General features: G+C 35.5%; 1 protein-coding gene across 1 annotated transcript in view; it reads right to left on the reverse strand.

Annotated features, from left to right (window-relative positions):
• Window positions 1-655: 655 nt before the first annotated feature.
• vps33b (VPS33B late endosome and lysosome associated) overlaps window positions 656-17,592 on the reverse strand; it is a 111,540-nt gene continuing 94,603 nt past the window's right edge. The window contains 9 exon segments of the mRNA XM_051920225.1: window positions 656-4,646; window positions 6,766-6,891; window positions 9,246-9,321; window positions 11,654-11,755; window positions 16,467-16,540; window positions 16,740-16,766; window positions 16,769-16,871; window positions 16,968-17,014; window positions 17,109-17,163. Coding sequence (XP_051776185.1) covers window positions 4,567-4,646; window positions 6,766-6,891; window positions 9,246-9,321; window positions 11,654-11,755; window positions 16,467-16,540; window positions 16,740-16,766; window positions 16,769-16,871; window positions 16,968-17,014; window positions 17,109-17,163 — 690 coding nt within the window. The 3' untranslated portion in view covers window positions 656-4,566.

Below are 17,592 nucleotides of genomic sequence, written 5' to 3' on the forward strand. Positions count from 1 at the left end.
TATTTGAATGTTTTGAAATAAAAAGAGAAGTTTAGGAAGGATATTCATCTTAACAATGTTAATTCTTCCGGCTAGAGTGAGATGAAGAGTTGACCATCTATGCAAGTCTTGCTTAATTTTTTCCATACAGACAGCAAAATTTTGTTGATAAAGAGCTTTATGTTTACTTGTGATATTTACCCCTAGGTATTTAAACTGATATGCTATGGTAAAAGGTAGGGTGTCTAATCTAATATTATATGCTTGTGAATTCACTGGACAGAGTATACTTTTATTCAGATTAATTCTAAGACCAGATATCTTTTGAAATTCTGTTAGTGCTGTTAAAACAGAAGGGACAGTGTTTTCTGGGTCTGATATATATAAGACCATATCATCTGCATATAGAGAAATTTTCTGTTCCAGTCCTTCTCTGACAATCCCCTTTATCTGATAAGAATTTTGGCAGTGAACCGCCAGTGGTTCAATAGCGATTGCAAACAACAGTGGCGACAAGGGACATCCTTGTCTGGTACCACGTTCTAGTTTAAAGTACTCTGAGCAAATGTTATTAATAAAGAAAGGAGATCTTGATATGCCATTTGTATTAAAACATTAACCGTTTCCTGTTAGAATAGATTTTGAAAAGACAATTAACAAATCACAGAGACAAATATTTGAAAAAGTTGGTTTATTAGAGAGAAAGAAACAAAATATTCTCACGGGCAGTTATACATTGGGTTGTCACAATGTAAGTCCAAATACAGAATCAAAATTCAATGAGATATTGACAAAAAATTAATTCAAAAAATTGTTTTTACTATAGTTTTTCAGTAAAAGTGTAAGTTTAAAACATTTGCGTGTTAATTTCAAAGCCAAACAGAACAAAATCGTATAACGCAACAAAAAACTTGAACACAACATGAAACATAATTTACTTTCAAATTATTGTTTTACTATTTTTTAATATGGTTAATTACTTGCTGTAATGTAAAATAATTAGTTCTATTATGCATATGTAACAATTCACATGAAAATAACAATCTGTTTAAATTGTACATCTGCATCCCTATACACGAGAGGCAGAACTGCAAAGTGGCTTGCACGTAGCACTGGCCTGGGGGGTTGGCGAGCGAAGGGAACAGAGGGCAAAGACCCCTAGCATCCATAATGGAAAGCCTGGTCAGCACATACTTGTACAATTTACAGCTACTTCCATCTTAGCCATTAGCTGTGTATGGATCCATGACCATGTCGGCACGCTCAGACACACGGAATCGTCGGCTCCCATGTACAGTGCTAATGTTTGTTTTAATGTCCATCCTGGTGTTTCCAGGAATGTTTGTCCTCTTCATTTTAGTTCTAGTCACAATATTCTTATGGTTTTGGACTTAAAGAACACACATGGAGGTATCTATACTGCAACAGTTTCTACAACAATAACAGGGAAGGCTCAAAACAACACACGGGCATATAAATCCACTTCCACACTTGAGGAACAGGCACTCCGCCTGGACCCTGCTGATGTAAGGACACTTTCTAGAGTCAATCCACAAAAAGCTGTAGGACCTGACAATATTCCAGGGAGTATGCTTAGAGACTGTGCTGACCAACTGCCTGATGTCTTTACAGCCATCTTTAACATCTCTTTGAGCCAGGCTGTGTCCCCACGTGTTTCAAAAAAGACCATTATTATTCCAGTGCTGAAGACGTCAACAGTGACGTGTCTTAATGACTACCATCCTATAGCACTAACTCCTATCATGATGAAGTGCTTTGAACAGATGATCAAAAGATACATCAACTCCATCCTTCCAACCTCATTGGACCCAATCAGGTTTGCTTACCGTCTGAACTGCTACACTGATGATGCTATTTCTTATGCCTTGCATGCTGTTCTGTCTCACCTAAACACCATGGATATGTACAGTATATCAGAATGCTGTTTGTTGACTTCAGCTAGGTGTTCAACACAATCATTCCTCAGCTATTGGCGAGGAAACTCTCTCTGCTGGTACTGCCACTCCACTGTGTAATTGGATTCTGGACTTTTTGATAGAGAGACCACAGTCAGTGTGTATTGGCAGAAGAACATCAAACAACACCAGGCTGAGCACAGATTTCCCGCAAGGCTGTGGGCTGAGCCCACTATTGTTCATGCTGCTCACCTAAAACGGCACTGCCAAGTCTGAGTTTAATGTCATTGTCAAGTTTGCGGATGATACAGCCATAGTGGGCCTCATCACCAACAATGATGACACATCCTATAGATGTGCAGTGAAAATAATCTCTCTCTAAATGTCAATAAGAAAAAAAGAGATGCTTGTTGATTTCAGGAGAACATCAAACGACTATTCTCCACAGCTCATCAGTGGCTCTGCCGTGGAGAGAATCACTAACAAGTTTCTTGGTGTGCATATCTCTAATGATCTCTCCTGGACAACCATCACCAACTCTATTGTCAAGAAGGCACAACAACGCCTCCTTTTTCTGCAGAGACTGAAGCAAAATAGCTTGCCACAAGCCATTCTTACCACCTTTCACAGAGAAACTCTGGACAGCATTCTGACAAACTGTATCACTATGTGGTTTGGGAACAGCAAAGCTCATGAGCGCAAGACTCTGCAGTATGTAGTGAGGACTGCTAAGAGGATAACATGGGTCTCCCTTTCCTCAATCCAGAACATCTTTCAGACATGCTGTATGCATAGAGCCTACACCACTGTGCAAGACATCGCTTACCCGTCACACTCATTGTTTGACCTCCTGCCATCAGGTAGAAGATACCACAGCATTAGAACCAGAACAGCCAGGTCCTATAACAGCTTCTTTCCCCAAGCTGTCAAGAGTTTTAAACTCCTACATGTCACCCAATTGTGTACTATAACTTTGCACTCTTTACTTTAATATTGATATTGAGCTTTGTAGTCCTGCATCTTTTGTCTTGTATTGTATGGTTACTCTGGTTTTGGTAATGTTATGGTGTATTTTAAATGTATGTCATTTTGCCTATGAACCAGAACAAAATTTCGTTCAATCATATACTATTATTATGTACGTGAATGAATGGCAATGAAATTTAGTTGATTTCAGTTGATTTGATGCTCTATTGTAACATAAAATAAACTTTGGTATTTTTGTTGATGGATACCACACTTGCCAACACTGACCTTTCCAGAGTATTAAATTAAACCTATAATTACAGTAGTAAAACCTTCTAAATCAACATCTGAAGCAGAGTCTATTGTTGTTTGTCAAATTCCAAAACACAGATCTATCGAGACTGACAATCCTCCAAAACTTGTAGCGAACAGGGTAAGGTTACCTCTGCCTTATTCCTGATACCTTGTGCAGGTCCAGAAAAGACTCTCTTAAAGGTTTTTTTTACTTAATCTAATTCTACAGTCACTGTGTTCTTTTCATCACCTCATATTTTCAGCATTTCAAAGGAAATTGTACAATTTCTTCACAGAGGAGTATGCATTTATGTTATGCTGGAATGGGTCTGGCTGCACATATTAAGTCATTTATCAGCTAAGATGCTAGAAAAAAAAAAGAAAAAATTGTAACAGAACTAATTTTTCTCAGGTTATTGTATGAAATTAAAAAAATAAAATAAAAACATAAACTAAAAGGATATAGGCAAAAAACAGAAAAAAATATATAAAAAGAAAAGAAAAATAAAAAGCATACAGAAGAACCATGTTGTTGCCTGCATGGCCCTGCCAACACTTTGTCTTTTATTAATAATCTTTATTTTAGCCTTATCTGATCTGGAAATATTTTCTAATCCTTGCTTCATCATTCAGGAGGTGCCTATAAAATTCATGTATGCTTTGACTGATGCACTTTTCTCCATACTCAGTCACTGTTATTTCAAAGATAACTGTCTTCTTCAAATTGACTTCTCTCACTATTTTTTCTTTAATTTTAACAGGTGCTAGTCTGTCATATAGATAATCAACTAATTTTATGACTTGTTACGGCATTTTTGTGGGCTATATGTTGTTTGCCAATCAACTAATCCTCCTTTTCATTTTAGCTAATAAAACCCCTGGGTTCTATATTTTCATAGTCTGGCATACACTGGTTATATGTCTGGACAATTAAAAATTATTGTTAATAATATGTAGTGTATCTATACAACTTTGGCTCAAAAACCATATAGATTATCTGCCGGGTGACTATATAGATGTATTTGCCTGCTAAAACAAAGCATCCAAAAGAAGCCTCAAACATATGGTACCTTCATCACAATTAATTTGGTAAATAATTGCAGGCAAACATCAAATATATTTATGTATTTTCAGTATTTGATTAACACTTTTATTGCTTACTGAAAACATAACACTCAACAGGATTCAACAGGATCCAAATATTAACAGGTAATGTTTTGTTATTCATATTTATGTATTCCATCTTCCACACCTTCAAATATAAATATTAAAATCAAACCAATGGTAATCATCTTATTCAGATGTTCCTGTCTTAGAAGGTTCATTATGCAACTACATCAGTGAAGTTTCACTTGTATTCACCAGGATGTGAAGATTCATGTTGCAGACAATTTTGGTCATTGTTTCCAGGTTATGAATGCCCATCATTCAGACTTTCCAGCAACCGGCTGCTATTGGTAATTGCAGTTGTTATGATAATGAACTTGTATCCTGTTAAGAACATGAAATTATTTATTAAAGCCATCAGAGAAAGTTCAAAATATCTGTACAATACCATGGTTAGAGATGTGTATACTTTGTGTCTTTGTTGATGCTCTTAGTCAAATACAACTTATATAAGGGAGGTGGAAGGATAGTGGGCAACACCAGAGCTAATGTCATTTTTTTTTGCTTCCCTAGAAATGAGGAAGAAAACCCAAAGGAAACATAATGTCACTTCTATCTCTTTCACTCCAGCTGATATACAGAATTTGCATTGTCCAGAAGTCAGTTTCCACTCCCGAACCCAACCCATATTCAAACTTTTCAGTCCCTGAAAGTACTACCAACTGGCTAAGACAGCCATGATTACAACCCGAAGGGGTTATCTTTGTTTATTCTCATTTCTTATGCAATCGCAATTACACAAGACTCTGCTACAGACCCCAAACCTTTACCCTGTTCTTGTGTCATACTAGTGCATACTATATACTGTACCTAACAAGTTTATAAATCACTTTAGCGAACAGAATGCCTTCTTCAGTTGATCTCACATTAGAGAAAGACTTAAAATAGTAATCATAACAACATAGAACTATGAACTTCGAAGACATATCCAATACTAAAGTTTCTTTTTAGGATACTTCATATATAAGGTGCTTATAAAAAAAAATGATATGCATTATGTATAATTTATGATCTACAACATATCTGATCTGGGATACAGGCAGGCATAAAGCATCAACACAGGGTACATTTATGCACACATGTCCACAGGAACTACGAGTTCTTTCAAAAAACTAAAGAAATGCTGTTAAGTTGACTGACACCTTTAAATTAGATTGTCTGATGTAGCTTATGGAGTTGGTTATGATTTTGCCAGCATCTCTGCCTCAGCTGCGTCCTATCTTTTGTCCCACGTTGATCAATTAATTAGCTTTCAGTTTATCAGATTAGGAAAATAGATTGATGAGCAAATGAATGCTTCAATTCATACACTATTTACATTAAATACTGTATGATAACATGTTAGTGGATTTGGAAAGCTTATGCCTGTGCAAAACTCCATGAAATACAAAATATTCTTTTGTACGGTTGAAAATTATTGGTGATCTATTAACAGATGTCAGCATGATCATAGAATTAATTTCCAAGTTGCTTGAAACCACTGAATTAATTTCCAAGTTGCTTGAAACCACTGAAATTAGAACAAAATAGGAAAGCCTATATAAAGCAGGACAATAAAAAAACATTTCCTTTTACCAAATACTTTAAAAAAACCTGCTTCAAATCGTTGAACCTGTAAAGAAAAATGTAAAAGTACAAAAGAGACTTGCACCAGCTGTATTAAACAATTCAATAACAATATGAAAATGGCCTTTATTAAATGTTACCAAGTGTGCACCACTGTTTATATTGTCTCTATATGCAAACATAAGGGCCATCAGCCCAAAGGGGTAATTAATTAAAGGTATCTCTGAAGATGAATAACCATAATTCCAAGCTTTCTGAGCCTAAACTTGATTTGGAAGCAGTCAACAATGGCAATTAATGATGCCTCATCTCAGTGAGTCATCACACCATGGTCCCAGGCATTACCCATGCATTATGCAGACCTTATGAACTGTTAAAAGTACTGATATAAGGGGCATTACAAACATCTACAGCAGATCTTAATCTCACTGCACAAACTTCACAAAAATTGAATTTACTGTATGTCAGGTTGGCAGGGCGAAAAATCCTATTAACTTGTAATAACATGTGCAATGTGCCTGGATGATCCTGAAGAGTCCTTGGACAATGTGTTCTGAACAATTAGTTAAAACTTGAAATTTTTGGTAATGATAAATTCTGTCAATGCTACAGGAAAGTTAACATTGCATTCCATAGAAAGATATGCTAAACAGTGGCCATGCACGGTTGTGGCAGTATCATGTCAAAGCTTTCAAGGAGGGCTGCACTTCAGTATACTGAAAACTGATTGTAAATGGATCCAAGAATTTGATGGATATATGAATGGATGGAGGGATTCATGGGAAAATAACTACCTTGTCAAAAACCACTAACAATGCTACAAGTATTTACTCAATTATGAGTATTATTATTGCATCAAAAATATATCCATACAAACCTTTTTGTTTTCCCAGGAACCTAAGGGCTGATATTTCTGAGAAAGTGCAGCCACCCAAAAATATGACAAACATTAATCTGCTAGACTGTGGTTTGGGCTTAGACTCACCAGCGCCACCTCCACCCGCTATGGAAAAGACAAAATATAAGTGAGAATAAAAGCATAAACAAGAAAAACAAGTAATAATAACAGCATTGAATATTTCCTGTCAAGGCAAACTAAGGTGCACATAAAAATGCAGTAATCTCTACAGCTCAGGATTATAATGATACAATGTGCTGATGTGCTGTACAAATATGGATTTCTTAGTCTTTAAATATTGTGAAGTGAACACTATAAAATATAAGATTTTACTGATAAAATGACTGAAGGGTTAAAATGAATCAGGATTAGAACATAGCACCCATAGTTCTAATAGTTAATTAAATAGAGAGCTTTAAATGTTCTGTGATGTTTTTATAGAAAGTTGTTTTGTGTTACTTGTTAACTATTGTGTTCTCGCAAATTATGTACAGTGCACTAGGCTTACAAGTGCAAGTGTACTTATAAGAATAAACTCAAGTGAACTGAAATATATTTGACGCTGTTGTCTTACAGCACCAGACTCAAGTATACTATATATGGAGTTTATAATTTCTTTCTTTGCCTGTATGGGGTTTTCTCTTGGCATTCTTCCCCTCCCCACAACTTATGTGTTGTTTATCAAAATGGTTGTGTAGCTTATTAGCTGAATAATCTAACACCCAAAACTCTGTATGTATGTAATCATCTTGTGAGCCATCTTACGTAATACAACTGTTCAACCAACAGTCATAATTAATCAAGTATATATTAAATAAATTCCAGTGGTGTAGTGTTGTTGTAGTGTCTAATAAACATATATATTCCTTTTCAGTTGAATCTTAGATTTAAATAAATAAGGGGAATTTCTTAAATCTTACATTAAACAATGACATATTCTGTCAAATTAGCTTTAATAGTGCAATTCCTGAACTATGAATTATCAAACATATTTACAGGGCAAAAGCACAACAGAACTGCCACAATCGCTTAACACGCAGGAATATTTGCAGTAAAATATTGAACAGGATCAAATGCTTAATCATGCAAGTACATGAGGAAGAGTAAGGATGATTTGTGGTTTGATGGTGGCTAGAGAACAGAACAGAGGAAGAGGGAAAAAAGCATAAAGACATAAAGATATTCTTGGCAAAAAAGGGCCAAAATTGTGGTCAATGTGGTCAACCATGTCCTTACAATGCCTGAGGCTAGGCAAAGAGTACTGTCTGGTGTTGGCTGGTCCACTGTGTTCTCCAAAGATTCCAGAAGGAAAACAGTGGTGTAATCAAATAATGTAATAGTTCTTCATGCTATTTTCCACTTGCAGTTATTACAATAAGTTAATACAAAAAATCAAAAATCACAAAGAATATATGGACTATGCTGTACAGAACTGAGCGACTACCTAATGCTGGTGGCATTCCTACCACAACAAGAGGACAAACTCGGCAATATGATGATTGCAAATTATTTATCAGACATAGATAGTCCAGAGTACAATTACAGAAGTTAATTGCATCTTCCAAGACATCAACTCTGTCAGCCTCGCCAAAACAGGTAAGAGTGTTGAAGAGACATTGTTTGACAATGAAGCAACTTTAAAAGCCTTAAATATGACAGAGTAAGGGGGCTGCAGCACCAGTATATATAGGTAAATAATTGGTGTACACAACACTGTACTACAATTTGTGATGTAACACCTTTCAGTATGGCTTGTATATACTTACTCTAGATGCGCAGAGAATATGAGACAACTGTTGTAATTGAGTGATTTCCAATATACCAAAGATTTCCACAACTAATTTTGTATCTTCATTGCTTTAGAGAGTCACGGAACTGGAATAAAGTTAAACTTTTCATGACTGTGTAAATGAGGCTATTTTCATTCTTGCCCAGAAAATAAGTTGTGGCCAAATTATCATAGGCCATCAAGCCATTGTGTGGAACCTTGCAATGCTGAAAAGCGTGCTCATGACATGTGTAGTATTCAGTTTATTAAAGAAAAATTATTTGTCAGTGTTAGCAAAATTATGTAAATCCAGCTATTTGAAATTTGTGAGTTAAGGAGCATGTTAAGGACAGTGCCCAACTGACATTTTGACAATATGTCTATGCATTTTGGCTGTCACAGTTTAAACAAAGTCTAAGGTAATTTTTGTGGCACTCACTTATTCATTCTTGGAATTATTTGTTTTTGAGACACGAGTTATGGTCTTTGGCAGCTCAACCATATTGTTGTGCAGTACCATAAAAACTGTTTTGAGAAATGCTGTCACAGTAATGAGAATGTTAAGAATGTTTCTGGATATGTGTCAAAGCAATTGAGAAAAGCTGCAAAAAAATCACATTTTAAACAGAAAAAATATGAGGGAAAAAAGAATGTTAGAAGGGATTTCTAAATAACTATTTAGCTTTCTCACCTGCAACTGCAAACTCGTTTCCATTAAGCATTCTTGCAACCTCCTCTAGGCCATTCCAGCCATCTCGTTCCAGAACCTGAGTGATAGTTGGGTAAGTATTTTTGGAGAAATTGATTTAGGTATATAACAAAAAAAAAAACAATCTTATGGCATCTTAGTATTGTGTATACTGACTGATAAAAATGTTATCTATGAAGTCATTGTTTTCCAAACCAAGGTGGCAGGTAATACTTCACACAAACTCATGTAACGTTAATTAAAAGAGCTTGGCTGTTAGGAAAACATCAGTACTGTACACCAAACATACACAAGAATAATGTAAGCTCCTCACAGATGCCACCTCTCCTGGGCATTCAGCTATGGCCCATGTGCTTATCTTGATTTGTGACTATTCACTGGTAGTTAAACATAGCATAATAAAGCTACAAAACCAGAAAACACAACAAACAAAGCACAATAACTCTCAGAAACACCTATAAACAAATGATTCCCAACTCCTGACCCTTCTAAGCCAATTTAAACAACATGAGGTAGCCCACAGGAGTGGTGACATCAGGGTGGACCTGCCTCCTTGGACTTCACCAACAGAGAACAAAAAATGTGATTATATTTAAAAGGAACAGTACACAATTACAAAATTACATATACAATTAACAAAAATAACCATAAAACATGAAATACACATAACTTCAAATAGATGCATAATACACACTACATAATGATATAATACTTAAAATTATAGAAAAGTATATTCATTGTACACAGATCATTTATATATTTTTTATTTTATTGTAACCCTTCATTAGTTTCATCCTTAAATAGGGTATCCTTTATAACCCTATCACTTGTAAGGGACTATTTTTCGTGTGCTGGTCTTTGGTTTTGTTTGCCTTTTAGGCAAAATCTATTTTGCCTTTTTCTCTGCCTTGACATTTTATGCTTTTTTTCTTGAATATTCCTAACAAATGTTTAATTATTCAAGGAACTTTGAGTTTATTTGGGCCAGCAGCAAGGTTTTGGGGTTTTTTTTTCAGTTTTTTTCAGATCTCTTGGTTTGATATTTGTGAAATTTATAACCCTTTGGCTGTATAACCTGATGTGCAACCTGCAAACCTCCCTTTTGTGGTTGGGACTAGGCTGTTTGGGCTGAAGCCTGCTCAGAAGGCACAGACCTTTATTGTGTCAGCAACTACAACACCAAGTAGGATTACAGAGTCAGTAGCCAGTACCTGACATGATAAGCCCCCAACAAAGAAGACCAAAAACCACCCATGTCATACTCAAAATAATCCATTTATCAATTTTCAAATATCAAAACACAAAAAAAATCTAAATTCAAAATTACTAAAGGAAAAACAAAAAATTCAAATACTATAACTTAGAAAACAACTAAAAACAAATTAATAAGAATAAGAGCCAGAACAATGTCAAATATAAAAATGTAAATCTAACATCCAAACACAGGCAAAAGCTAGAAAAATCCCAAAAGGCTCAAAAGCTCTAAGTGATAACAAACTAATCACAAGAAAATACAAATGAAGCATAGAACACAACTATGAAAAGTGACTACCAGGGCAATGTTGCTGTGGCAGAAGATGTTTTAAATTAGGTAATAACTAATTTAATCAAGGCAACACTTAAGACCTCAGTCAAGGGAGAAGGGATACATTCTAAAAAATGACAACAAAACAGAGCAGAAATCCTGTCAGTACTCTTTTGAAAACTAAAAAAAATTGAGTAGTTGTACATGTACATGTAAAGCATCACAGTTTTGCATGAAGTTGTATTGAGCTACTTTGGCCCTCCAGTGCAAGTCAAGAAATAATGCACCTAACAGGGGCTTCACACTAATTCTGGGTTTTCCTGGTGAAGTGGAAGTCAAATACATTCTGTTTTATATTTCTCAAAATCAGGCCTGAAATGAACTTTAAGTGAAAACCAAGATCAAAGAACTGATGTTACATATGCTTGAACTATAAAAGCATTTGTTATATTACTTGCTGCTGTGTTCTTAATTAACAGTGCAGCAGAAAGTGAATAACGCAGTATATTAATGTCAAATTGTCTTATAAAATTTGCGAACTTACTCTTCTGCAAATGGCTTAATTTTAGTAATTTTTTAAGTGAAAAAAGTAGTGAGAAATTGTGTTGTTCGATATGTTTGTTTAAGATCAGCCACTGACTTGATATGCAACTCAGAATAAGTGATTTACTGTAACTTGCACCAGTTCTAGAAATATCTTAACACCCATACATACTAGTACATTGTGCCCTATAAATCACCTTAAGATGGTGATATATGTAAAGCACATATCAACTGAAAAAATAACTTCTAATGATTTAATGAATGAATGAATTAATTAAACAAGTTGATACATTATACTGAAACTAGAGTATTTTTCTCTCACCTGTTCTATTAGTTTACAGCTCAAAGGAATGTAAGCTCCGCTAAATATATAGGCCATATCTGGTGGGGAATGCAGGTCATATTCCTCATTAGACTTTGGAATCTGAAAACCAAATTACAGTTTAACATTTCCTCAGAAGAATTTCAAATATTTGGATTCTCTGTCATTTTACGTTAAACACATAAAACATATTCATCATTTTCTCTCCTTCTGAAAGTCCAAATAAAAAAATATAAACAGTAAAGTCAACTTTATTTACTAGTTCTATGTTATACTATTTAGACTTGTTCAAATACTGAACAGTCCCCTCTGCTTCAGACTACACATTTATAAGATATTCATCTTTAGTATTCAACTCTCTCAGTAATTAACACTATCAACAGTGGTGATCCCATGAGCTATTCATGGAGGAAGCAATGGGGGGTCTAAGTGCTGAATATGACAGTAATACAAAGTGGTACACAAACAGTAAAATCCTAGTACCAGTAAACAATTATGCATAGTTAGATATACATTCTTTTTCACTCCAAAAACTCCAAGAGAACCTTGAAACCACCCACTCTTCCAAACCATGGCAGTAGAAATTTAACTGCATTGAATTTTCATTCAAGTTCTCCACATATGGGGTTTAATTAATAAAACTGTCAATACAGACTATTGAGATGATGTCATCATTTTATGAGAAACAGGAACTTAAAATACATAGATAGAAAAGCTGCAATAAAGCAAATTTTAAACAGAAAAAACACAGGAAATAAAAAGAATGTAAAAAGGAATATTACATTTATCCAAAACAATTAAACATTCTGTTAGTCTTCCAATATTAATGTAGCAAAATGATAGCATGAATAAATGAAAGACTATTAAAAGCTATAAAGAAGAGTACACTGGCCTCCCAGGACTGAAGTGTGAGACTATACAATCAGTCATTTCCCTCCGTGTAGCAATCAATGAGCTCCAATGCAATTTGTATTGCATCATGTTTTTTCTATTTAAAATGTCATTAATGAGGTTGTTGTGTTTAAATGCCATCTACTGGAATCAAAGATGCAATGCATTTCAACAGTACATGTGTTGTGATGTAAGATTTTTGCATATAACTTGATAAATATTTTGTATGTCTTTATTTGTAATTTAGGCAAAGCAATGTAAATTAGTGTTACATTATGTGAGAAGCATTCATGTTTACAACCCCTCCCCCCACCAGGAATGGGTCTCTTTGAATTGACAGCGTTGTCTGTGCCTTAAACCAGTTTGGTGAGTGTTTCTCTGCTAAAGTCTTTCAACCCCCGAAAAGAAAACCAGGCTGCCTAACTGCCAAGCTTTTCTTTAACATATGGTCTTGGGGGGTGGCAGGTGTTAAGATGTTCTATTCCCCCATTGGTCTGAAGCATGGCTGTTTGGAATTGGTTTGGATCAGAAGCTTTTAAGTACCATGACGTCCTACTGGCTCTAGGGGTTGGACAGAACATCTATAAATTTACTTGCTCAACCTCACACTGTCTCTCTTACCAACCTCTGATGATGAAGAAGTATCTCTCTTACTAACAACTGATGAAGAAGTCAACACAATGGAGAGCACAGCTTGGCAGCCATATTGAACAGACATGTGGCTGAAAGATGACCACAAATTAACTAGAGACATTTTAAATAACTACAAGTTTGTGTGCCGCCTGAAACTACACATCACCATTTAATCAGGTTGTATGGTTGCCAATATTCAAATGTACTTTGCATATTGTTATTATTTATGAATATTACCAATAACACATTGTTTTATGTGTAACTTAACTCCTGCTTGTCTTTTACTATACCTAATTGCCTGAGGTTATAGATACAGTAATCCCTCGCTATATCGCGCTTCGCCTTTCGCGGCTTCACTCCATCGCGGATTTTATATGTAAGCATATTTAAATATATATCGCAGATTTTTCGCTGCTTCGCGGGTTTCTGAGGACAATGGGTCTTTTAATTTCTGGTACATGCTTCCTCAGTTGGTTTGCCCAGTTGATTTCATACAAGGGACGCTATTGGCAGATGGCTGAGAAGCTACCCAACTTACTTTCTCTCTCTCTCTCTCTTGCGCTGACTATCTGTGATCCTGACGTAGGGGGTGTGAGCAGGGGGGCTGTTCGCACACCTAGACGATACGGACGCTTGTCTAAAAATGCTGAAAGATTATCTTCACGTTGCTACCTTCTGTGTGCAGCTTTTAAGTATGCTGCACGGTGCTTCGCATACTTAAAAGCTCAAAGGACACGTATTGATTTTTTTATCTGTCTGTCTCTAGGTCTCTCTAACTCTCTCTCTCTCTCTGCTCCTGACGGAGGGGGTGTGAGCTGCCGCCTTCAACAGCTTTGTGCCGCGGTGCTTCGCATACTTACAAGCCAAACAGCCCTATTGATTTGTTTGCTCCTTTGAAGAGGAAGATATGTTTGCATTCTTTTAATTGTGAGACTGAACTGTCATCTCTGTCTTGTCATGGAGCACAGTTTAAACTTTTGAAAAAGAGACAAATGTTTGTTTGCAGTGTTTGAATAACATTCCTGTCACTCTACAACCTCCTGTGTTTCTGCGCAAATCTGTGACCCAAGCATGACAATATAAAAATAACCATATAAACATATGGTTTCTACTTCGCGGATTTTCTTATTTCGCGGATGGCTCTGGAACGCAACCCCCGCGATGGAGGAGGGATTACTGTATAGAAGGGAAGGTTTGGGAGAACTTATCCTCTTTAATAAAACCCCTGTGTGCATCCAGTGTCCGTGTGTGTGTGTCTTCTGGTGAAGTGTGCATGCGCGGGGTACGGTGCGATGCTTCAAAGGCTGCCTGACGAGTCGCACAAGACAGAGAGGGCGGGAACTATAAAATATCGCGCGGCCGATCCAATCGGATTTCTGTAAATGAGGTAAGACTTAAAACAAAAGGCACGAAAAATCCAATCGGGTACTGAGACGCGGAGACCAGCTTCCCCAAAGAGGTGGGATTAGTATTTGTTGTTGTGCAAGTGTTCACTCTGAGGATGTCAGATTTGCGATTAAGAAGCCTGGCCCGGTAAAGTGTCAGTTGGTGAAGGGGTTTTCCTAAATATACAAATTTTCATGATATTACAATAGAATGACTTTTAAAAGTAGATTTATTTTCGCGCACAAAAATCCGTTGCTGGGGAGACGCCACACATACAATAATCAGCTGCACGACAGCACAGATTAAAATACTTGCTGGGGAACTGCACAGTACTTGCTGGAGAGACGCCACAAGCATGATTATCAACTGCACGCCACACATTACATCAGTTACTGGGGAGAATCTACTGATTGCCCACTGTTGTGACAGAAAATTAAACGCATATTACGGACATCAAAGCCAGTATTACTGTCAAAGAAAATTACAGGCATTTTATGGAAATACAAACCAGTATTACTGCGAGAGAAAATTAAAGGCACACAATACAGTGACACATATTACAGCCACATACAAGCCAGTATTACTGTAACAGAAAATATTACGGACGTACAAGCCTATATTACTGTGACTATCTACTAACAACATGCCGCCCAAAAAAGAAGAAAAAGAAAATGAGCGTCAGAAAAACGCTAAAAGAGAAAGACTCAGAAGAGCAAAGAGATCTATAGAAGAACAGGAAAATGAGCGTTAAAGAATTCTCAAAGAGAATGCACTACTGTTCTAGCGCCCGTTATTGTAACGGGCTTAATGTCTAGTATACTATAATACCTTATAAACAGTGGTAAGTCTGTGGGATTTGAGGCGTTCTGACAGAGGCTACAATTAATAATACAATAGGGGAAAGTAGAGCAATATATTACTCTACCAAGACAAAACAACATGCAACAAACACCTTGTAATGGGCATGTCAAGAATGATGCCCTTAAGGGAGGGTTAAGTTCATATCAATAAGATGACGCTTCTGCATTTTTTAGATTTAAATGTTAGACCAATAAATTATGGACTAAATTAAAATACACCTCTTTGAATAACTAATAATATCATAATGTCATTTACTTTTGAAATAAAGAAAATTAAGAACACATTTCTTAATAAATATTTTGCTTTCTCACCTGCAGCTGCAAACTGATTCCATTAAGCATTCTTCCAGACAGACAGACAGACAGACAGACAGACAGACAGACAGACAGACAGACAGACAGACAGACAGACAGACAGACAGATAGATAGATAGATAGATAGATAGATAGAAAAAGGGAAAATTAAGCAGTAATGGAAAGTTACTCTACTACAAGAACACCTAAGGATTGCTATTTAAATAGGAGATTGAATTTTTAAACTTGGGAAATGGTAGATTTAAATTTCCATTTTATAAAATGGAACAAATACTTTAAAAACTACATTTCCACATGGACAAAAGAAAACAGAAACTAAGCAGACATTTGAAGTGAGAAACTTATATAAAAAAATAAAAAAAATGCAACCATGGTTATGGGGTGATGTTTACAGCGCTGAAATCAGACAAGAAGAGGAGTAAGACAGGGATGTCAGTACACAATCTATACTTTGCACTATTTGGTTTATATTTTGCATAAATTCTTATTTCTTCTTCTATTTTTCACATTAGAAGACATATTTTTAAAGATCTGAGAAATTAATTATGGGTCACTTGTGCACATTACCCTGAAAAAAAGAATTAACAATTGACCTATATAACACATATAAAAATTATGAATACAACAATAATACAGCAATATTGAAGGTCATACACACATTCACATTTATCAGTTGCATCTATTTTAGTCTTTTGGACAAAAAAATATACAAAAATATATATACCCACCAGTGTCAGCTTCTTGCTTAAAGCGCGAAAATTGCTCTTCTTTGCCAAAGATGAAAATGCATCTGTTAACTTCCCTAGGATGAAAATAAGAGTATGCTATCCAAAACTACATTAAAAAGCATTTATTTATACAAATATAAACAGCTATTACATACAACTATAATTTTCTGTAGAGCTTTATGTATATAAAATCCCCCAACTCCCAACAACTTCATCATACCAAGTTCTTCTGGTTTACTTTTAGGTATGGCTGTACCATGCCAATCTACATACCTACAGCTTTGTCAGCAACTAGTTTTCCACAGTACTCTCCATGGCAGTGAATGTCTCTCCAGGTTGCTGCTCAACCAAAAGTCCCATCTGACGTAAGTTGGCAAAAGTAAGGACATGTTCTATTCCATAACTCTGATGTTAAGGAGAAGAAAAATTCTTACTAAAAGAGGCCACTGAATTTCATTAATGCCTACAACAATTGTGGCATAATATTTTATATGTACACACCTGTAGGTATTGGGATTTAAGGGACCGATAATCTTTAGAAACCAAACCTGCAAATATTTAAACAGATATATATTATTTACCAAAATTCACTTTAGATATTACACTAAAGCATGGTTGATTTTTATTTTGAATAATACTTACCATTCTCAGTCAGAGAAAGTAGACACAGTAATCTCAAACTCTCAAACATAGAAATCTGTTAAAAGAAGCATTAAACTCCTTTATATGGGAACAACATGCTACTGTTTACAAAAATATATTACATTTCATACCTCACCACTCAGAATAAACTTACATATGCTGACCAGCTTCCAATAAATAAATAAATCTTCAGGATTTTTACATAAATCAGAAATAGGATGTAAATACACATAGTAGAATCAAAAACAAAGAAAAATACTTGCACAAAAATATTTAAAAACTGTTTAAAATAGCTCCTAATCTAAATTTATTCCAACAACTATTAGCTGAATTAAGACATATTAGGGAGTAGATAACTATGAAACCTATGTTTATATTTATTTGTATTTGCATTTTAAGATACTTTTAAAAATTCACTTAAAAACAAAAAGAATAGCTTGTAAGCAGTGAAAGCCAGCAAGGTTAAACATCCAAGAATAAACAT

Source organism: Erpetoichthys calabaricus, chromosome 17, assembly GCF_900747795.2.
Source record: "Erpetoichthys calabaricus chromosome 17, fErpCal1.3, whole genome shotgun sequence".
NCBI lineage: Eukaryota > Metazoa > Chordata > Cladistia > Polypteriformes > Polypteridae > Erpetoichthys > Erpetoichthys calabaricus.